Source organism: Triticum urartu, chromosome 7 (genome assembly GCF_003073215.2).
Source record: "Triticum urartu cultivar G1812 chromosome 7, Tu2.1, whole genome shotgun sequence".
NCBI lineage: Eukaryota > Viridiplantae > Streptophyta > Magnoliopsida > Poales > Poaceae > Triticum > Triticum urartu.
The window spans coordinates 87,490,393-87,513,840 of record NC_053028.1 but is presented as its reverse complement, the minus strand read 5'-3'; the positions used below and the strand labels follow the sequence as shown (position 1 = coordinate 87,513,840).

General features: G+C 48.1%; 2 protein-coding genes across 2 annotated transcripts; both read right to left on the bottom strand.

Annotated features, from left to right (window-relative positions):
- Positions 1-9,955: 9,955 nt before the first annotated feature.
- LOC125525567 (replication protein A 32 kDa subunit B-like) lies at positions 9,956-10,898 on the bottom strand. Its single transcript, XM_048690572.1, has 4 exons — positions 10,737-10,898; positions 10,541-10,654; positions 10,377-10,474; positions 9,956-10,270 (listed from the first exon to the last, which is right to left on the bottom strand). The coding sequence occupies exons 1-4, from the start codon at positions 10,851-10,853 to the stop codon at positions 10,225-10,227; spliced, it is 375 nt and encodes a 124-aa protein (XP_048546529.1). The 5' UTR covers positions 10,854-10,898; the 3' UTR covers positions 9,956-10,224.
- Positions 10,899-17,828: 6,930 nt separating this feature from the next.
- LOC125518957 (L-type lectin-domain containing receptor kinase IX.1-like) lies at positions 17,829-19,964 on the bottom strand. The gene is made up of 3 exons (XM_048683839.1): positions 19,199-19,964; positions 18,570-19,104; positions 17,829-18,462 (listed from the first exon to the last, which is right to left on the bottom strand). Exons 1-3 carry the CDS (start codon positions 19,962-19,964, stop codon positions 17,829-17,831), a joined length of 1,935 nt encoding a protein of 644 aa, XP_048539796.1.
- Positions 19,965-23,448: the final 3,484 nt, after the last annotated feature.

Genomic DNA, 23,448 nt, shown 5'->3' with positions numbered 1-23,448 from the left:
TTAAAATATATAAGTAAATAATATTTTAATCTGATGGCTTTGTTAGCGCCTCCCGTTCCAACGCCAAGGACGATCTAATGGGCGCCTGTGCTGATTTTTCCTTCTACCGGTACGTTGAATCTTCCACTGGCGCCCGGCGACTCACTAGGCATCGATGCCAGATAAAATCTCAGGATCGACCGGGATATGACCGTAACGGCTGGGGAATCTATCCTGGCGTCCGCGGCTAGCGCCCGCGTTGGAGATGCCCTTAGGATACTCTAGATGTTCATGATCTTTTGTGTTTACGTTTCAGTGTGTTTGTAAGGGTCAACTACTTTGTACTATTTTGTAATTTGAATGAAAAAATTCTAAAAAAAAGATTGGTAAGATGCAGGAACGAAACGGTGATACAAATGCCATGGACACACTCGACAGAATTAACAACGACCGATACATGTGGCTTGGATAAACCGACGAAGCCACGACCCAGACACAACTGGACTTTAACACCGATGGGTTACACACGAGCGCCGCGAGCGAGTTGATCAAAAAGAGAAGACCCGCCCATGTAGCTAGCCAGACCACGATGGCCGCACCCGTCACCATCTTGCTCCTCATGGCACGCGTCGCGTTCTTGCGTGCGGCAAGTCTCTCGACGACATGAGCTTACACAGCGAATACAGTATGTGTTTTTTGTGTGTGGCAACGGACCTCACGGTCACGTCATAGAAGTTTCACTCTCATTAGTAACGCACCCACCACGACACAGCTTCCAGATACATTTTTTTGGGTGTTTTCACAGCCTTGATTACTCGCCTTAGGACCTACATAACTTATGACCATCGACATCAAGCAGACGGTACACCAGACCAAGCCGAGACGCAGATGAAGAACATAATTACCATCAGTAGAATCGCAACGAGCCGCGAGCTGAAGCTCTGTCGGCGCCTTGCTTTGCACAGGGCTTGATCCAGAGACATGTGCAACAGTGCGTTCTCGCCCTCAATGCGAACGATCTTGCTTCGCAGATCGAGGAGTACCTGTCTAAGGTAGGGGCTAGCCCTCGGGTCAAACCAGCGCCAGAACCCGCATCCCTGCTGCCATACCACACAATATTATCATATCAAGAACACGCACAGAAGATAAAGTCATGGCTATAAGAGTTAGATCTCACTTACTGTCGCCCGTGAACAGCACAGGTACCTCCGGCCGGGATTGGCGTCGGTCCAAGAGGTCAGGAGCGGTGCCTTTCGGCCGCAGTAGCAGTTAACGGAAGGCTCGTAGTCCATGGGGTGCACACGGTACGGGATGGGAAATGTACCTCTGCTCCGAAAACGAGAAGAGGCAGAGCTGCCATGGCTACCGGATGACATTGTGAGCAGTGAGATGGCCTGCGCGCTCTCTGGAGAGCCTGTGCTGTGGCTTTGTATGTGGAGTGGACGAGTCCATGAAAAAGTCTTGCAGCCTTTTTATAACCAGTGGGGTATCAATCCATGTCGTCACAACTCACAAGATTGCCCAGAAAAAAGATTTTCTTTTGAGCGTTTTCGTCCCCTCTAGCACGCGACAGGCAGCCATCCGCGCCAAGCGTACACATTACCGTTGCGGCGAATGCGCGCGACAACATTTTGCGTGAATGATGGCATTTAAGCCCAGTCGATTCCATTTTTTGGGGCCGTAAAAGTCGTGTGAATAACCGATTTATCACACACTCGGAACCGAGGAAATACCTCGTGAAGAACCGGAACCGGTTGATGCTGGGAGTGGATCCGACAAGACCAATGGCGGAACCGATGGATTTATAGGAGAGGGGGACTGGTAATCGCAGATCAGGAACCGCCGAATATCGATGATGGGCCCGTCAGAGTTAACTTTGAAGCACGGGCACCCTTTTCGTTCGTGGAACCGATATCGGTTACGGAGGATGCGAACCGCATTATCACACACTCGGAACACACGAGGCAAACTATCTCAGGTGGAATCAACGAGACAAGCGACGGAGCCGACTGATTTTTGAGGGGAGGGGACTAGTAACCGCGTCACGGAAACGCCGAGAATCAGTGATGGGGCCGTCGAAGTTAACTTCGAAGCAGGGGCACCCTTTTGTTCGTGGAACCGATATCAGTTACCAAGGACACTAACCACTTTATCACACAATCAATGATGGAACCAATATCGGTTACGGAGGACGCGAACCGCCTTATCACACACTCGGAACTAACGAGGCAAACCATCTCAGGTGGAAACCGACGAGATGAACCATGGAGACTGTGGATTTAAGGGGGAGGAGGGCCGGTAACCTCGGTACGGGACCCGCCCAAAATCAGTGATGGGTCCGTCGAAGTTAACCTCGATGCACGGCCACCCGTTTGTTCGTGGAACCGATATCGGTTACGGAGGACGCCAACCGCCTTATCACACACTCGGAACCGACTAGGCAAACCATCTCAGGCGGAACCGAAGATATCAACCGTGGAGCCGGTGGATTTAGGGGGGAGGAGGGCCGGTAACCTTGGTACGGGAACCGCCAAAAATAAGTGATGGGTCCGTCGAAGTTATCCTCGATGCACGTGCACCCGTTCGTTCGTGGAACCGATAGGTTACGGAGGACGCGAACCGCCTTATCACACACTCGGAACCGACGAGGCAAACCATCTCAGGTGGAACTGACGATATCAACCATGGAGCCGATGGATTTAGGGGGGAGGAGGCCCGGTAACCCTGGTACAGGACTCGCCAAAAATCAGTGATGGGTCCATCGAAGTTAACCTCGATGCACGGCCACCCTTTGTTCGTGAAACCGATATCGGTTACGGAGGACGCCAACCGCCTTATCACACACTCGGAACCGACTAGGCAAACCATCTCAGGTGGAATCGAAGATATCAACCGTGGAGCCGGTGGATTTAAGGGGGAGGAGGGCTGGTAACCTCGGTACGGGACCCGCCAAAAATAAGTGATGGGTCCGTCGAAGTTAACCTCGATGCACGTGCATCCATTCGTTCGTGGAACCGATCGGTTATGGAGGACGCGAACCGCCTTATCACACACTCGGAACCGACGAGGCAAACCATCTCAGGTGGAACTGACGATATCAACCATGGAGCCGATGGATTTAGGGGGGAGGAGGGCCGGTAACCCTGGTACGGGACCCGCCAAAAATCCGTGATGGGTCCGTCCAAGTTAACCTCGATGCACGGTCACCCGTTTGTCTGTGGAACCGATATCGGTTACGGAGGACGCCACCCGCCTTATCACACACTCGGAACCGACCAGGCAAACCATCTCAGGTGGAACCGAAGATATCAACCGTGGAGCCGGTGGATTTAGGGGGGGGAGGAGGGCCGGAACCTCGGTACGGGAACCGCCAAAAATAAGTGATGGGTCCGTCGAAGTTAACCGTGATGCATGTGCGCCCGTTCGTTCAAGGAACCGATCGGTTACGGAGGACGCGAACCGCCTTATCACACTCGGAACCAACGAGGCAAACCATCTCAGGTGGAACTGACGACATCAACCATGGAGCCGATGGATTTAGGGGGGAGGAGGACCGGTTACCCTAGTACGGGACCCACCAAAAATCAGTGATGGGTCCGTCGAAGTTAACCTCGATGCACGGCACCTGTTTGTTTGTGGAACCGATATCGGTTACGGAGGACGCCAACCGCCTTATCACACACTCGGAACCTACAAGGCAAACCATCTTGGGTGGAACTGAAGATATCAACCGTGGAGCCGGTGGATTTATGGGGGATGAGGGCCGGTAACGTCGGTACGAGAACCGCCAAAAATAAGTGATGGGTCTGTCGAAGTTAACCTCGATGCACGTGCACCCGTTCGTTCGTGGAACCAGTCGGTTACGGAGGACGCGAACTGCCTAATCACACACTCAGAACCGACGAGGGCAAACCATCTCAGGTGGAACTGACGATATCAACTATGGAGCCGATGGATTTAGGGGGGAGGAGGGCCGGTAACCCTGGTACGGGACCCGCCAAAAATTAGTGATGGGTCCGTCGAAGTTAACCTCGATGCACGTGCACCCGTTCGTTCGTGGAACTGATCGGTTACGAAGGACGTGAACCGCCTAATCACACACTCGGAACCGACGAGGGCAAACCATCTCAGGTGGAACTGACGATATCAAAAGGGAGCCGATGGATTTAGGGTGGAGGAGGGCCGGTAACCCTGGTAAGGGACCCGCCAAAAATCAGTGATGGGTCCGTCGAAGTTAACCTCGATGCACGGCCACCCATTTGTTTGTGGAACCGATATCGGTTACGAAGGACGCCAACCACCTTATCACACACTCGGAACCGACCAGGCAAACCATCTCAGGTGGAACCGAAGATATCAACCGTGGAGCCGGTGGATTTAGGGGGGAGGAGGGCCGGTAACCTTGGTACAGGAACCGCCAAAAATAAGTGATGGGTCTGTCGAAGTTAACCTCGATGCACGTGCACTCGTTCGTTTGTGGAACCGATCGGTTACGGACTTGAGTAGTTGAGAGAACTTCTGGTCTCATTTGGTTTAGTAAGCCTGGAACCATTATGTTGCTGTGGTTTTTAGTTTTCTTGAACTCAGTTCTGTACTGCTGCTTTGCTTCATTCTAATATAATGGGGCAGGGGGGAACCCCTTTCATTCAATTTTTTTTTCTTATTGACTTTGGTTGGCCTGACAGGGGGATGGACTATGGCGTTGGCCCATCCGGGCACCGACGCTTGAATGAAGACCATCATGACATCTCGTCTGACGACGGTGAGGGGGTTCGCATCCCGTCCATGGTCGCGCACAGCTCATCTGAATCCGGCTCGGATGACAACAGAAAGGGGAAAAGGAAAAAGCCCATGGTTGGGCCAAGGTGCAGCGTTCTGAAACTGTATGATTTGATATCCAAACTGAATCCTGAGAAGAGGAAGTTAGTGCATGAGATAGGATTTGGAGGGCTACTTGATATACCGAAGCTTACAAGGACTGACAGAGAGTTTTTGCTGTGGGTGTATAGCAAAGTTGATGAGGAAGCTAGCTCCATCATCGCAGGCCTACGCCGCGACACGCCGTTCTATGATGAAGATGTGGCCACAGTCATGGGGATACCGTGCGGAGGAGCATCAGTGATGACGCCGGGGTCAATCGTGTCGGACGAGGTTGTGCAAACCATCAGGATGGCACTCAGCCTTTCAGAGAATGAACACAGCCCGGCCTCTGTAGCAAAGGTGGTGCTCATGGAGCATGGCCGTCCTATGACTGTGGCTGAGAGCAAGGCCTTCAAGATGGCTTTCGTAATTTGTGCGGTGTTGTATGTGCTGGCTCCCAATTTGAAGAATGAGTACTTCACGACAGACTACTGGGGAGCTATATGTGAGCCAGATTTGATAAATATGTTTAACTGGGCCGGGTACGTGCGTGTTGATGTGCTAAGATCAGCATCAAGGGTGAAATCTGAGCTGTTCTCAGGGAAATCGAAGCCGAACATTTCTGGGTGTCTTCCTTTTCTGCAGGTCAGTAGGGGGGGGGTGGGGGGTGGGGGGTGGGGAGTCCTTTCGACAATCCTAACTCTGACCTGAATGTCCTTCATCCTAACTCTGATATTCATGTCAAATGGCAGGTGTTCTACATCGACAATCTAGACACTTCAAGTGGTGGCATTCCCAACATTCCTCATGATGTATTCCCAAGGGTGAAGGCGTACACGAGCACTGACATCAACAAAATTATACTAGCTGACTCATACACTAAAAAGGGATCTCCTAATCATGTGTATGGGAAGCTGCTGGTAAGACACGTGCTAGATATTGGTGTCACGTTGATATATTAGGTCCACAAAAGATTAATGTCTGAACACGCATACTGACTCCAGCTTGTTTGATATGTTTTTCTGAAGCCTCGAGCTCCTACTTCCGTGTGTTATCAGCGGAATCCATCGAAAAGGAGAAACATCGATGCAGGCGCCGGAAGAATTCATGCACGGAATGGACGCGCAAACTGCAGCCCCCGTCAAACGAATGACATTGTAAGTCTACGACGCATAACTATCACCATTTTGTTTATTGACGCTGTGCATCCTAGGGGTTGTGGGTATACTTTCTGTGCGTTGCTATACTGAACATACAAACATGTGATGCAGCTGAGAGCTCTGTGCATTTAGAAAGTGAGTCAATTCACGCAGAACTGTGAGGAAATTTTGGCGGCATCGGACAGGGAGATGAATGCGGAGAACAACAGGCATTTGAACGAATGGGCACAGCTCCGCACAGGGATGAGACATCGCTTATGCCTCGAAGCTCAGAAATCAAGGGAAGACATCTCCCGTGTGTTTGCGACGGCAGACCAACACACAAATGCATCAAAAAGGGACATCATAAACATTGATGATGATGACACAGGTATAGAGAGTTCACCCGGTCCGACCCCCGAACGTGTTAAATTTTCATATTTACGTTTCAATATTTTCGTTCACTGACGACAAATCTTTTTTCAGATGTTTCAGATAAGCAAAACGCAGCATCTCCATGTATGATAAGCCCCGCCCCAAGGATGTCACATGGTGCTCAAGGAGCATCGCCGCTTCAGCCATCACGAAATGGTTCGGAAGCGACGCCAAAAAGGATAAAGAAGACATCTCACAGAAAAAGAATGAGAAACGTGGAGGCTGTGGAGGATGACAGCGACTCTGAGAGAGGGTGGACGCCTCTTGGAAAGCTCGTAGAGGAGGCCGAAAGAGATATTGGGGCCGGATGTAGCACCACCGCCGCGCAGCCAATCACACACATAGAGGAGATAGATGCATCTGACGGAAGAGAATTGGTCATCTCACAGGCTCTTGAGGACAGCTACCCAGTGCACTGTGAACAGCCAGGGCCAATGGATGCCGAGGGGGGACGAAACTTGCGTATTACCGAGGTGGACGCACATGACGTTTTCAATGTCTGCTCGTCATTTGACCTTGAAAAAGATGCCCCGCCGCAGGCCATGTCAGTCCATACACAAAACAGGACATTGCCAGCAATGAGGGACCGGCTAAACCAAGCGTACAATGGCGTGCAGCATGAGACGGACACACACAATGATATCGATGGTTGCCCATAGTTTGACCTTCGCATAGACGACCCGCCACAGCACAACACAATCAATGTTCCGGGCAGGCCAATATCACCAAGGGGGGACAGACAAAACCAAACGAATCATGTCGTGCGGCGTGGTCCTTTACTAGCGGAGTTCACAGCAGCCATCGGAGCGGAAGGTGTTAATTTTCAGCACAATTTTTTTCCATATTGTGTTGACTGTGATTATCCTGGTACTAATTATGCTAACCCTTTCTTATCGTCGAACAGATCAGCTGGCTTGTGCAGAGACACCGATGGCACCTATCAGGGTTGCGCCACCGATCGGCGTCCCAAGATCAGGCCAAGCACGCCTGATCCCAATTGCGAGCACTCCCTCTCTGTCGCCAGTAACCAGGACCAAAAATATAATGATCGCAGAGCTTGATATCCGCGAGGAGCTTGCTGTGTCTACAGTTAATCTAAACGTGACATTGACCGAGACAAGCTCTCGGTCGGCGCCGAGACCAAAGAGGAAGGTCGTTCCAGGTCCATTGGCCAGTTCCCCATTCGTCATGGAGTACAAACTGCCAGAACGCGCGCCGGCAGATATATGCCATTTGTATTTGAAATTTATGAGCTTGGCAGGGGAGATAGTTAAAAAGTATGATCCACATGGATCAGAAGCCCTTTTTTATTGCTTTTATGTTAAATTTTTAGGGAAAGCATTTAATTTAGGTATTATGCTTTTTTTCTTTTTGCAGCAATTGGATCATCTCTGCCTTGCCAACTACATTGAATTTACCGCGATTGAAATACAGAAAGAGCTGGTGGTCGATGGAGTAGTCAGCTTCGAGATGATGAACATATTCATGAGAAGGTTTCAGCAGCTTGACATTGACTTTGCAGCAAAGTATGGAGAGTCTTGCTGGCGTCATTTCCTGGAACCTGATTTTGTGGTAAGGGTTGTTCCTTTTTGAAGTGTCGTGCCTTCGTATCAGGCAATCAATTAGTAATGATAGATACGGGGCTCTCTGACATTTCTGTATCCGATTTTATGTGTGTAGAATCATGTGTTCAGGGATGGGGGGTACGTCGATGAGGATTATATAAGAGATCTTTTTGTGGGCGACCAGTTGGCGCATGCTGTTCATCTATGCACGATGGTACATGTCTTCAGATTTTCCATTGGCGATTATAAGCATTCTACTTGAAGACGAGGGATGATCTATATATTGTAACATGGTTTGTTTCCCTGTTTTAGTTTGTTCTGCTCATCCATCACAACCACTCCTGGGCGACATACTTCTTCGACTTCCAGAGAAGGCGAACTACAATACTGGACCCGATGATGAGCAATGGCGACAAGCCAATAGATGAGCTACAAGGGGAGCATGGCCGGTTGGCGGACGAGCTTTTGGCTGCCATAATCAAATGCATTGATGCTTAGTTCGACGGCTGGAAGCCAAAGACAGCAGGCTGGTACAACTGGTTCCCTAGGAATGTCACAGGACCTTGGGTATGCAAGAGGTAAGATGACAATACTTGTTTACAGAATACTCTGTTCAATGAGATTACCGGATGACAACATATGTCATTTTGTGTATTAATCAGGAATCGAGTGGGATATTCGCTTTGCACTTTGCAAGGCAATGGATGGGGACTAAAATGCAACGCGAATTGTCTTCGGTGAGTAAGGAATTGGAGAGGTGATAATAATAAAGGTGTAGGGGGGTTAACACATGTTTACTCGGTATTTCTGCAGATCGGTGGCGACATTGACAATACAAAGATGATCTTGCTGTTTGAAGTGCTTGGTATGAAGGACAACCCCATCCAGCTGCCGAAGCCCTTCGATCGGTGCCAAAAGGAGTAGAGTTTCAGTACTTTTCATGAACATCGGCTAGTTTTTTTGTACTGAATTTATTCAACACCTATATGGATGTTGACCTCACCACCCTAGTTACTAGTGTTTTTGACGGCATTCAAGCACTCAGACTTAACCCTCGTGTGAACTAAAAGAGGCTGGCGAGTGAACTTGATGTGTATCTTTTCTATCTAAACTAAATTAAGCCGTCGTGTCTGAAGCATAGTCCATTTGTAGGGTCATGCCTGATGTATTAATAGAAAGACAAGGTATTCGGGCAATGCCTTCTTGAACTGGTTCAAAGCGACGATTCAGAATGACAGCATTGTACAACTGAATGACATACTATTCAGCACAAGATTTGAAGTGGTCATCGTCAATTGTCTGGAACACGCATCCGAGATCAGCAAGCTTGTCGAGCATCGATCTGTATCGATAAGAATGCACGGTTGTCGTCATTTGCCAAGTGATTTTAGAAGTATCAATAAGAATGCACACAACTACTATTGTTTTGTCAGCTAGGCAGTGTGATAAAATTAGCACACAATATAACATGCCGGACTAAACTCACCTTGCTTCTGATTCTGGTATACCAAGACGTTCCACCACCAGGTTCACACTAACTCCATGCTCGAGTGCGCTGATAAATAGCCATTGCAAAAAAATAAAAAAAATTCAGAACACTGAAAATGTCTGTTTCTTATGTGATTTAACACGTGCCGTTTTGTGATGATTTCATACCCGATCCCCGGCTGGTCCAGAAATCCCATTATCATATCAGTGAGATTTTCTTCCTCGGCCTTCACACTCAGACGACGCTGGCATGGATCACAAAAAAGAATGGTGAGCAACCTGCTACTCTGGACTCTACACACACTACACGATTTGATCTGATTTTAATCAACCTCTGGGACACGGCGTGCAGTGCTAGCCAGCGGTGCAGATGCGGCAAATGGGACGAGAGCAAGAGAGTGCACGACGCGTTTAGCATGGTCGCTTCGCATCATCAGATGAACATAGATGCAGTCCAGGAAATGATGAGTGATATCGTTGAAATTTGTCACCACACTGAAGCGGGGTTAATAATCACGAACACATGGTTTCAATATGATAGCACTACCATAACAACTTACAAGTCATGCTAACCTCAATGAATAGGCTGCAACTACGGGCAGGCCGAGCTCGGCACGCAAGCGACCGGTTAATTTGACGTACACGCCATCACTTTTGGTTTGATAGAAAGGCACGAACAATGACATCCACAAACTTAATCAATCTGCATGTTTTTGGATCCATAGAGAATTAGCCCACAATCACACTCGCTGTTTTGGTTACCTGATGCTCGCTGAACACATGACATCGATGTCGTTCTCGAACCTGAAAAGAGGCAGATATGTTGGTCAGGCTAACAAAGTGCCAGACATGGGTGAACTGGGGGGGGGGGGGGGAGGGGGGACAAGCTGTTCTTGCTGTACACACTCACCAGACGCGTGCCTTGACGCAACCCGTCCCGTCGGCCAGGGTGAAGAAGACGGAGTTATCAGACACTTGCTTATTCACCATTTTTCCTAGCAGCCTGACCTGCAATTAGCGAAAGAGTTAGACATATGTCTAGTTACCTTTGGTGATATAGGATTCAATACTCACCGTAGTCACCTCCACGCCCGTTGCAGTGAGATAGTTCGACGCGTCAATGATCCCTGTGCCCATGTCTTTTATCTGCTTCGCGGTGCATGGAATCAAGGTGTCCGGCGGTGCATCCTTAGCGGAGAAGTGGCGTCAAAACACAAGAGCTTAATGTACGTCAGCCGGAGCGCCGGGGAGGGCATGGATGAAAGCTTACCTTCCACCTCGTAATGCCGCCTCCGTTGCCGTCCGGGATCCATTCAGCCCGGAGGAGGGGATCAACACCGGCGCCGTGCGCGCTCGGCACCATGAAGCCTGAAGGATCCCGGCTCATACTTCCGTACGCGCGGAACTAGTATGATGGCTGCACCGCTCGACAGGGGAGGTCGTGAGAGCATATTATACAAACAAAGTTTACAGATGGCTTTTAATTGCGTCGCCGGACGAGTCAACTGACACTCGCACAGGCCTGTACGCACGCGTCTTAAGTGCTCGCTCACCAGCCTAAATGGGCATGCATTACTACGGCAGGTCGTGAAACTGTGTACATGCATTCAAAGACCAACCCAATCTCATGAAACTGAAGCCACAGCAGGATTGATACGTACAGGCGTGTGACAAGTACAGCTCCATTACACACACGTACGACTTTTTCAAACCAACAAGACTATATCACATGAGCCGTACGATGGCAGACCACATGTGTTGCGCAACATGCGAGCGACGTGGACGTGCTGCACGCGAGAAGACACTCATGTGTACGTATACATAGTGTAGCAGCTAGCAGGTTCAACACGTCGCTCACATAGGTTCCTTCCGGGCATATGCATGGACCCGTCACGGATTTCAGACCGAACCTGCGCCCGTCTCGTGGTGGGCGTCACGTGCGAGAAAAACGGGACGTAACGGCGCGCCGTACACATAACAACCTGCACGAAGTGTTGCCCAGTAGTTGGAACCTGATATACACAATGCTACTGGTGGCCACCCTTTCGTACGCACGCGCCTAGATAGGCTTTTCGTCAGCCAATTAGGCATAAAGTAGCCAGAACCGGCCTGCCAACAAAGCTAAATCTCAGAGCACATGGGCTTCAAACTGTACTACAGCACACAGGTAGTAGGAATCACAAACCACAGCCAACGGTACTGATAGCTATTTCTAGGGCAAGCTATGATCGAAAATCCTCTTCCTATATATATATATATATATATATATATATATATATATATATATATATATATCGGGTCGCGCTATTCGTCACCCTAGGTGAGGAATAGTTATTCTTCACCCCCTCTCTATTTTTACGTTAATGCACCGTATTTTTAGGTTTCGTAAATTTTGTCCTATTTTATACGTAAAAAGAGAATGTAAAAAAATATACTCGCCATAAAAAATATTTTATGTTATGTAAAGTTACGAACGTAAAAACATACATAAAAATGCAATATTTTTGGTCTTATAACCTATTTTTTTGTTTTCTTATACCAAATTTTATGTAGTGAATCAATATGAATGTAACTATTTGTATTCCAAACGTAATTTGTTTATGAAGCGATCGTAAGATTACCTCGGGTGAAGAATAACTTATTCTACACCCTGGGTGATGAATAACAATATATATATATATGCACAGGTCTAGGCAGAGAAGAACTTGAAGAAGATTGTGCGAGAATCTGATAGGTGCTTAAGGCTCTGTTTGTTTGGACTTTGCTTCTGCTTTTGCAGCTTTTCTACTTTGACAAAAAGCTATAATTTATTTGAGCTTTTATGACTTCTGATGAATCAATATACCAATATTTTGCTTCAAAAGCCATGAAAGCTCTAAAACATTTATTTAGAAGCTTTTATGGCTTTTTGATCAAAGTGAAAAAACTGCAAAAGAAGAAGCAAAAGCACAAACAAATAGGGCCCAAGCCAAACTAGGCGATGTTGCAGTTCATGAGTTCCGTCCATCTCCACGCCTAGAGCGGCCGACGCAGGAGGTAAGACCAGCTTTCACCAGCTTTAATTTCCTCACGAGCACTTGTCGTCCACTCGGTCCCTCCCCATGTGCACGTGCCTGTCCCTGCGAGCGTGGCGGTGCTGTTCGACACGACCGCTGCAACGGGCTACAAGGACTCAAGGTCCAGCCAACAAAACATGCTCCTCAAAGCCGGTGAAGGATCAAAGATTGTTGGCAAGCATGGGATACTCCCACTCCCGCCTGAAAATGGAAACATGAAACCAAAGAGGTGGCTGCAAGTTGATCTGGTAGGCGCTCGCCACGACACAGCTTCGTCATATTTCCGGCACGACAACTTGTATGTGTTGGGTCACTCACAAGTATAGGATGTTGTCTTGGAAATACACAACGGCGGTATCAAACTGCACTAATAGTAGACCTATGTTGAAACTTGAGGGGGGGGGGGGGGGGGGGGGGGGGGCGGGGGGGGGGGGGGGGCACTGCCCCCCAGCCTTCGATCACTTTGTGAAGGAATTTGTTTGGAGAGGCTTGATTAAAAAAATGCCCCCAAACGGCTCAAGAAAACTTATAAAAAAGTTTGTCTTATCCCACCATGATTATAATATCTAAGTAATGCAACCCCGCCTTTTTATTCTTCGTGTGACATCAGATATCTATACTCCTATATAGTGTAGGAATAATTTTGAATATGGATCGTTGAATGAACTAGATCCGATGGCAGAGAGGTGGCAAATCCCAACATTGATGATTGTTCAATTTCCTATTCATTCATTAGATTGTGACATGTGTACTAGTATCTAGAAGTTTCCAACGAATGAATAAAAAATCTGTTGTAAACACATTATAATATGGGGTGTAGTTGCCCCTTCTACTTCTGTCCGGACACTCCTCTATCCTAGACTCTTCATGCATTCTTTTGCTCTAGTAGTTTTTCTTCCTCTTGCATACAAGTGTTGTCATTTATGAGATTACCTTGTGAATTTCTTTTTCCAAGGTGAAAGACTTGTTATCAACCACTTCTTGAATTCTATGTAGCATTCAGATAGTTTCTACCAAATATCAGAACACTAGCTATTTTTATGGGGCATCCTGGACTAACTATGCATGCTCATGAAATTTTGTTCTTAAGGTCCATACATTTAATGTATCATGTACACTGCACTATGTGGGTACAATTACTTTCTTAAAATTAATTCAGCTATCATCAGGAACAACTCTGCGTTTTTCATTATGCATATGTAAATATTGTGGCTTGTTGTGGTGCACTAATACCTCACGTGCAAAGCACGCACAAATCACTAGTATTTAATTGTTTCGATACCAAGTACTGCTACTCTTTTTAGTAAGATATTACATAATCCTTTTCTTTATCCTCAGTACCGCTACTGAGTAGCCAGTCACCAATTTGATGTAGCTAGTATTTGATTGGTACTCATCTTACACCATGTGTGGTTGCTTGTTCTCTTTAACAAAAAAAAGTTCAATGTTATTGGTCCCAATATTTCTCATCAGTTGCACATAGATCTTGTGCTAATGCCTCTTCTTAGGAGCAACCGAGTTGGGAGTGGGTATTCTTTTTCCATGCCACTTGATGCATCATCATGACCAACTTGTGTTGCATCTCCAATCGATTTTTCCTTCTTGTGAGGAACTTTGTTTTACTCGTAGTTCTTCCACTTCTCCTCATTTTCAAGCTATGAATAACGACTGTGCAAAGTGAATGGTTTGCCTTCCTTTTTTGTGCCTTTTTTCGTCGCCCCTTCTACAGTTCTTGAGCATCTTCACCTACATACCACAAGTGAGAGAAGAAGTTGGGAATACAAGAGATGAAGAAATAATTGTTGAATTTGAAGAAGCAATCACCTTATCTTGGACATTTATACCACTTTGGTTCATACATTGAAGCTGTGCCAAGCTAGCCGCCCACTTTTGACAATCTGATGATGTAGTTGACCATCGATGTCAGATCGAAGCTTGCTTTTGATGGAAGGCACTAGTGTTGTGTGCATTGAAGTACTCATGGATATAGTGCCAATACGTTGACATTGGTTGCTCAACACCGATGACTGGATCAAGATTCATTTTCTTCCATGCTTCACATAACAATTTATCCTCTTTGGTAGTGTAGTTTCCACTTCTTCCTTTGGAGTTGCATCAAGAAAACTCTCATCATCCATGTCAAGAAGGGGGTCATCTTGTTTTTCATATTCTTGAGATGTAAAATATTGAGATGCAACATTTGTGAACTTCAAAAAAGTTTGATCATCCACACTACATATACCAAATTTAAAAAACATACATGCACATCGCATCATAATTGCGTAATGTAGAATCACATGACAAAGAATGAAAAATTCAGAGAAAGTTTTTTTACCTTTGCGTCATTTCATCGAACATATTGGGGATGTAGGGGGTTGATGCGACCGGTCATGATGTCTCCTCTATGCGATAGTGGTGTGGTAGAGGAAGAGGCCCTCATATGTTTCCAGAGCTGCCGGAGTTGCTACTTTCTCCATTGAAGGGTTCAATAGAAGAGCAACCTTCTTCCTGTTCACGCGGGCTGGCGGGTTGACGAAGGTCCAGACACCCTAAGATCGGTCGAGATCGACGCTACTCTTTTCGCCACTGGTGGCCGTGGTGTCGCCATGATCATCAAATAACAGGAACTCGATGTTCCCGAAGCGGATATAGTTGATGGAGGGAGGGGCATCACGTCGTAGAGCAGTTCCTGATCATCAACCTCGAGCTCAAAAGAGCAGAATATGAAGGTCTGGCTCAGCACGAAGTCATCGGGCATGTATAATTCTCTAGTATGGGTTCGTTCTACGACCAGCGTAGCCCGTGCCTGGCGCGCCAACTGAAGGAGCGGAAACTCGTCAGTACCCTCAGTAGGGTGGCGAACACGCCCGCAAGTACCAGAACAAAGACCGCGCGCACAGTTTATCCAGGTTAGCGCCTCTGGTGAGGAGTAACACCCTATGTCCTGCTTTGTGTTTGTATTCACGATGGGATATCTTGTGTGAGAGATTACAATGGGGAGATGTGTTTTGCTACCGAGAGTCTAGGTCTACAAGAGTAGATAGTATTGAGAGCTCTGTAGTCTCCACTTTATATGCACGGTGGAGACTAGAGTTTTTACAAGAGTTAGATCCAATCTTGGACGCCATCATCTTAAACTGGGGAGCAAGATGGTATCCAGAAATCTATCCGATCCTCCGGGCTCCTGCTTCATGTCGCTAGGTCCTTGGTGGGCCTTATGGGCCCCGTGGTAAACCTGCTGCCAGGCTCCCCTTGGAGAGGCCACCCCTGGTGTACTACATCGTAAGTGTCTTTCGTAAAGCTATCTAAGATGCCCGGTCACTAGGAGGCCAAAATAGAGTCGGGCTTTGTCGATGAGTTCTTCCTTCTTGCGGCAATGACGGACAGATTGATTGAGTCACCAGACCTAACACACCCAAGTCCATCTCTTCAGCGGCCATCTCCGCACCAGCTCTCTCCACTACTACCTTCCTCGTAGCTTCACGCTCGTGCTGCTTCTGGCGGCGCTCCCTTCAGGTGGCGTTCTCTGTCTTGCAACCATAGCTATGTCTGGGAGCCCCACAAATTGCGCCAAGGCATCATACATGCCCATGGTGGCGGACAAGGTGCTCAGCGGTAACATGTACGATGGCAGACAGGTGCAGCAGTGCAAAGGTGAAGCAAGGGTGGAGGAGGGAAGCGGCGTAGACGCGGGAAATGGAGGATAAACGCGCGAGGGGTGCAGTCGATTTGCTGGACTTGGTCAATCTGAAGTCGATTAGGGATGGGCCTGGCCTGTCGGGTCCGATGTGGCGGAGCATCCGGGCGTCCCTATATCCGTCCCACATATGGGTTTGGTATGGGGGTGTCGGTTAGCCCGAACATTTTGGCTGTGTATGACATGTCCGGTTGGGTGGTTTTTTCTATCTGCATAGTGATTGGGTATGCCGCCCGAACATTTGAGGAGGATATATGGGCTTGGTTTGTAGATGCTCTAAGCGAGAGATAACACTTCAAAGTTACAAGACCCAACAAACAATGGGATTACTATCCTGATAAGATGGCACCTAATTTCTTTGCGCCCGCGATCACGCACAGCCAAGCTTCATCTTTTAAGGCGCATATCAAAATCAGCGGCGGTGCACTCTTGTTGTGAAAAACCTGTGCATTTCTTTCGTTCCAAATAGTCCAACACACAAGCGTGGTGATGGAAGTCATTGCCTTCCTATCGAGGTTGGAAGAGTTCGACTACTTGACCTACCAGTCCTTGACGGACCTCTCGAGATGCCAATTGTTGGTGTCGATGCTCACTAAATGAAGTCAATCCTTAACCAAGATCCAAAGCGGTTTAGTGAAGTGACACTTGAAGAAATATGCGCCCTGTATACTTGCTCTCGCTTGCACATAGGGCAAAGCCCACAATTCGGTCAGCCACGCTCGGCCAACCTATCCACAGTCCAAAGCCTATCTTGAGTGGCCAACCAAACGAATAATTTTACTTTCAGGAGGGCCCAAGATTTCCACACTGCATGCTCCATGGGGGAGTAGAAGGTGCCCATGAATTGGGCCGCGTAAGCGGAAACTGCGGATTAATACCCATCGTCTCTGTGCTTTCAATCTCGGCCTCGGCATGAGCGTCAAGTTAAAAGCCATGGATGGTTGTCGAGAGGGTCACAAATTGGTGAATGTGCTTGAAGGTGAAGTTCGCTGACAACTTGACCTTGGACACCCAAGCCTCATCGGAAAGAGCCTCCTTTATTTTCCAACTTTTCCTCGATGGTGCCTCAAAAATGATGGGCACAATGTCCTTGTCTTCCGGTTATTGATCCATGGCGCATCCAAAAAATGGCGTCTTCGCACCATTCCCAATGTGATAGTTGTTGAAGCATAGAAGAGGTTAAGATTATGTTCGTCACATGGGTTGCCCAAACTAACCCACATCTTTGAGCGTTCCGTTCACTCGAACCAAAGCCATCTTAGGCAGATCCCTCTTGTGAATTTAGTAGTGTTGAGCACGTCGAGTCCTCCCTGCTCAAAAGGACGACAAACCAAATCTAAATTGACCTTGCACTTGACCCCTGTTGTTTTGTCTGATCCGGACCAATGAAAACCACGCTCATCTTGTTTGTGTTCCGGAGGTTGCTCGGGGGGAACGAACGATGACTCAAAGATGTCTGTACTACAAAAAAGGAAAGACAGATGCTTGTGCGGGCTAACACAAGTCTGCCGTCTCCGTGGCTCTGTCCTTTCTTTTGTACAACATCCAAACTGCCCAAACTGAAGCGAGCGTGTGATTGCAAATGCAACCGAGCACACAGTAACATCCATCATATTAGCTGCTGAGTGGAGCTGGAGCTGTGACCCGTACTATCGGAGTCCGGCATGAGAAGAGGGCCGGCCGCTTGGCCAACCGGCGGCATCCTCTCGGGGAGCGGCGCCTCCAGTCGTAGCACATTGACGGCCTGCCTTATGGACGGCCTTAGGCTCTGATCATGGCACGCGCACCAGAGGCCGACTACCAGCACGCACTCCATCTCTTGGAGATCGAAGTTGCCATCCAGCCGTGGGTCGGCCGCGTCAAGTATCCTCCCTTGCCCATGCAGCTCTGACACCCGCTGTGCCAGGTGGATGAGCGTGCCGTCCGGTCGAGCCGTGGTAGGCCTCCGTCCGCACGCGATCTCGAGCAAGACGACACCGAAGCTGTAGACATCCGACTCGGTGCTGGCTCTGCCGGTGATGGTGCACTCGGGGTCCATGTACCCCAGCGTGCCGGCGAGCTCCGTCGTGTGCGCCCCTCTGTCGTGGTCGACGAGCCTGGCGAGCCCGAAGTCGCCGAGCTTGGCGTTGAACGACGCGTCCAGCATCACATTGCTCGTCTTGATGTCCCTGTGCAGGACGCACTGCTCCCAGTCTTGGTGCAGGTAGAGAAGCGCAGAGCCGATCCCCAGCACGATCCTATGCCTGAACCATAATAACCATTAAGTACTACTCCCTCCATCCCAAAATATAAAAACGTTTTTTACACTATACTTCGAACAATTATACCATCAGGAGGAAGGTCACCTGACCTGACTGGCCACCATAGTACATTGTCCGCACTGTAAAGGTGAAGATCGAGGCTGCCATTTTGCATTAGCTCGTAGACTAGGAGGAGCTCGCGGCCGGCGTGGCACCAGCCAATGATCTGCACGAGGTTGCGGTGCCGAAGCCGGCTTATTACCCTCACCTCGGAGGCGTACTCCTTCCTCCCTTGCCTAGAGCCCTTGGACACTCTCTTGATAGCCACCTCCATCCTCAGGTCCTTCAGGAACCCTCTGTACACTGGGCCGAACCCGCCTTCTCCGAGCTTCTTGGCGTCCGAGAAGTTGTCCGTGGCAGCTGCCAGCTCGCTGTAGCAGAATCGCCTGGGCCCGGTCCCTTGCCTGAACTCGTGTTCCATGGCCTCATCGGCTTCGTTAGACGCTACCCTGGGAGAATGAGTTCTTCTCTCTAGACGGCGCAAAAGGAGCCGTACCGAGATGCTGATGCAGATCAACATGAAGACGGAACCCGAAGCGGCGCACACCGCCACGACGAGCCGTCGGTTTGGGCGGCGCGGACCTCCTGATCAATGCACAAACGAAAAGAGCTCAACGAAAATGCATGAAGGCGTCTGTGAAGATTACCGTACAAGGTACATTTTGAACAAGGACCTTACCTGCAGATTGCGGACGAGGCGTGGAGACGTCGATGGGATCGGGCGCGTGGGTGATGTAGCAGCCGTACCTCCTGAACTTAGCGGTGGTGGCGGTTCCGGGCATGCTCGCCAGTGTGGTGTTAAGACAGTTGGTGCACTCGCTCGGCGAAAAGCCTAGGGCGCACTGCACCAGGCCGTACATCACCTGGGAGTTACCTCTCGAGTCCACGTACGTCTGGCTCCCGTTGGCGATCCGCCGCGGCGACCCCGCAGCCTCCGCTATGAGCCCGGTCACCAGCTCCCACATCGTCTGGTTCATGGAGACCGCGTCGTCGCCGTTGCTCCCACCTTGTGCGCTCATCCCATGTTCGAAGAAGTCGCCGTGGTCGAAGAATTGCTCGTCTGAGTAGCGTTGGTAGCAGCAGTCGTACATGATGGCGCCCCTTTTGTTGTTCGGGCATCCTTTGGTCATCACGTAGGACGGCGCCACCTGCAGGCAGAGCTCACACATTGACCAGTCGCAGTCGACGTAGCACATGGCCTGGCCGTATACATGGGTTGGCCAGTGGCCTTTGTCGGTCTGGAAGAAGCCGCCATTCCCAATTGCGCCGTCCCGGAGGTCGTGGAGAAGGTTGTCGAGCTGGACCTCGTACGGGCTGCCGTCGGTGTAGTTGCTGTCCGAGCAGACGGAAGCCCGGACATACGGTGTGTAGTCAACAGAGGCGGCAGCACTAGCTGCGCCGAGCGAGGCGGCCACGGCCAGGAGCAAGAAGCGGCGCGGAGCCATGGCTGGCTGGCCAGAGTGTGTTTCTTCTAGCTTGTCCATTGCCATGACATCGAAATTCAGTGAGCGCCAGGCTTTGGAATTGGTGCTGGCATTGACAGTCGAGTCTTTTATTTATACTACTTCCTTCTAAGAAGAGAATTTGGATCAAATTAAGAAAGAAATCAACAAGCAAGCCGTAGGAGGACACTACAATGCGCGTTTAGTATTCGTTCTGTGAGGAATGCATGCATGCAGCTATTCCGGTGACGGATGCACCAATGCTGCCTGCTGGTTGCTTTGCTAGTGTAAGCCATGACATCTATTTACATGGACGTCGTTGCCGAAGGTGGTGATTACTATTTTTTACTAGATACCGTCACGTCATTGACGGAATGTTTTACAATATATTTTAATAAAATTTGGTTGTATGAAACATGAAAGTTTTGGGGTAATAATATGAGAACTAAAACCGAAATAACAATTTCTACTTCATTGCCTCGAGACTTTTGAGCTTCTCCATCGATCACTTTTGCGGAAGCTGAGCCCTTTCTTTTTAAGCAAGTTCAAATCCAGCAAAAAACGAGTATCAATCTGTCCCAAGTGCGGATAGGAGAAGCCAGGTCGGATTACGACATTGAATTGAATTCAGTGGCCCCTTCCCTTCGCATCACAGCATCAACCCTGATCACCCGGGACTCGAACCCGGAACTAGTCGGATGGAGTAGATAATTCTTCCTTGTTACAATAGAGAAAAATCCCTCCCCAAATCGTGCTTGCATTTTTCATTGCACACGACTTTCCCTATGTAGAAATAGCCAATTTCTATTCCAAAGAGGAAGTTCTACTAATTTTTTTAATTAGTAAGTTGATTCACCTACTCTTTATTATAATGGCTATGTCGAACCAAGAGCATTTTCATTACTATGAAAAATGATGGATAGCAAAATCCACAATCAATCATGTCCTTCAAGTCGCACGTTGCTTTCTACCACATCATTTTAAACGAAGTTTTACCATAACAAACATTCCTCTTTTCATTGCAAAGTGATGGAATCATGAATAGTCATTCGCCTAGCAGCACAACGCTTGTATTGCTCTCCCACAACCCCGTTTTCACGGTTTAGGCTGCTCCCATTTCGCTCGTCGCTACTACAGGAATCGCTTTTGCTTTCTTTTCCTCTGGCTACTAAGATGTTTCAGTTCGCCAGGTTGTCTCTTGAAAATAAGCATAGATCCGGAGATTCCCAAATAGGTCAACCTTTTGAACTGCCTGCTGAATCCATGAGCAGGCAAGAGACAACCTGGCGAACTGAAACATCTTAGTAGCCAGAGGAAAAGAAAGGAGCTTAACTCGACACTGGAAGACTGCTCCTTCTCATGAGCAGCTAACTTCTTTTTCTGAGCAGCTTCATAAAGCAATGCTTGAGCAAGTTCTCTTGCTTTAATAGAATTTATAGACCTGTCAATTTCCTCCTGTGTACTGCCCAACACTAGACCACTATCTACAGCAGATTTTACTAGACTAGCAGAATCAATGGAATTGCAAATAGCATATCTGTTAGTGGAAGACATATCTGGTTCATCAAGATTCTTGCCCTCGTCGGTTGCCCGCGGGACCCACTATCAAGAAGTGTATCCACGGCTTCTTGTACCAATTTTTCCTAGCACATTACTAAATCTGTTGGCGCTAATTCACTTCTTTTTAATAGATAGGTCTACTTTTCTCAGGGAGATGGTTAAGGACCTCAAAATATAGAGGAGAGCGCCAGGCCCAGATTTCCGGAATACTTCTACGGGGAATGCTCATTTGCCTTGAAGAGGACTCGAACCTCCACGCTCTTCAGCACGAGATTTTGAGTCTTGCGTTACCGTTATCCTTTTTCTTGTATGTGTTCCTAAGAGAAGTAATTTGTCCTCATGTTTCGAGGTCTCAAGAAAAGGGCGTGGAATCATCAGCCTTCTACTCTTGATTCAAATGATTAACAGACGGAGAAACAACAACAGGTAGGTTGTCGGCTCATACATGCACCCCGGTTAACACCCGAAAAATAGCCCCAACCGTAAAATGCATCAACAAAGTTCAAGGGGTAGGGATCCATCTTGATTGATTTTAGGGTGAAAACTATACTTTCATCAAATGAAAAGATTGAGAAGCAGAGCTAGAGCAGCACGTCCCCTCCGGCGATGGATTGAGCCGCATCGAGCCACTGGGCCAATAGAAGTGTGTGTTTCCATGGGTGTTCGCTTCCTACCACTAGACGGACAACTTTCGAGCAACCGTCCAAGATGTTTTATTCTACTAGGTTTATTGAGCCCAAATATAGGAGTGTTCCTCCGACCCGCGTTCTTAGAGCATCTCCACATATGCTGAAAAAGTTTGGTGCCCAAAAATGGTTTTAGGGTAGGAGACAGAAGATTTTTGGGCACCGCAGCTGCTGTTTTTTTCTAGATGATGAAAATTTGGTGCCTCAAAAAATATTATTCTTCTTATGTAATCAACAATTGCATACATATTAAAACAAAAACCATAACATGACACAAGTAAAACTTTGCAGGATCACACAACACACATAATCAGAACATATCAAACTCAAATTTAAATCCACTAATCAAATTCAAATTCAAACTGCAAGTTTGGGCACCACGACCACAAACAGAAGTGAATAGAACATGAATGCGTAGCCTCTCAAATGTCAAAATGTCATTGCCTCCATTTGCCATCACTAGTGCTTGCATTGTCTCCATGGCTTGCTTCCTCTCCATTGCCACCATTGTTTTCATTGCCACTCATTGCACCACTCATGCCTCCTCCCATGGCACCACCCATGCCTCCCATGGCACCCATGAATCCTCCCATGCCTCCACCCGTGCCTCCTCCCATTAATCCTCTCATCGTGAAGCCTCCCATAGACCCCATCGCCAACACTTGATTGTGACAAAGATCGACGTATGATATTGTGTCGATGAACATGTTTTTGCTCTTGCTCAATATCAATACTCTTGATTCTTTCTTCCATGGCCACCTTCCTCTTCTCCACCTGGGCAGTCGCCCTCCCATCTTCTATTTCTTTAACCTTCAATGTTTTCCTTTCTTCGGCAATATATTTTAATAATCGTGATAGCGTCCATTCCTTCACGTCATTGTCTCCTCCCTTATTCAACTTATCTTTGTTGTTCTTTCTTCCATCTGGCCTCTTCTTAGGAGGAACCGAGTTGGGAGTGGGGCTTCTTTTTTCATCCTCGCCACTTCATGCATCATCATCACCAACTTGTGTTGCATCTCCAACAGACTTTTTCTTCTTGTGAGGAACTTTGTTTTACTCGCGGTTCTTTTAGTTCTCTACATTTTCAAGCTAGGAATCACAACTGTGCAAAGTGAATGGTTTGCCTTCCTTCTTTGTGCCTTTTTTCCTCGCCCCTTCTACCATTCTTGAGCAATCTTAACCTACAAACCACAAGTGAGACCAAAAGTTAGGAATACAAGATATGAAGAAATAATTGTTGA

Excerpts from the sequence above, each read along its gene's own strand:
- LOC125518957 (XM_048683839.1), bottom strand. The coding sequence starts at position 19,964 with ATGGCTCCGCGCCGCTTCTTGCTCCTGGCCGTGGCCGCCTCGCTCGGC. Across the intron at positions 19,105-19,198 it reads GCCTCGTCCGCAATCTGCAG|GAGGTCCGCGCCGCCCAAAC; the intron begins GTAAGGTCCTTG and ends TGCATTGATCAG. Across the intron at positions 18,463-18,569 it reads GTACTATGGTGGCCAGTCAG|GCATAGGATCGTGCTGGGGA; the intron begins GTCAGGTGACCT and ends ATTATGGTTCAG.
- LOC125525567 (XM_048690572.1), bottom strand. The coding sequence starts at position 10,853 with ATGAGCCGGGATCCTTCAGGCTTCATGGTGCCGAGCGCGCACGGCGCC. Across the intron at positions 10,655-10,736 it reads GCGGCATTACGAGGTGGAAG|GATGCACCGCCGGACACCTT; the intron begins GTAAGCTTTCAT and ends TTCTCCGCTAAG. Across the intron at positions 10,475-10,540 it reads CGGGCGTGGAGGTGACTACG|GTCAGGCTGCTAGGAAAAAT; the intron begins GTGAGTATTGAA and ends CGCTAATTGCAG.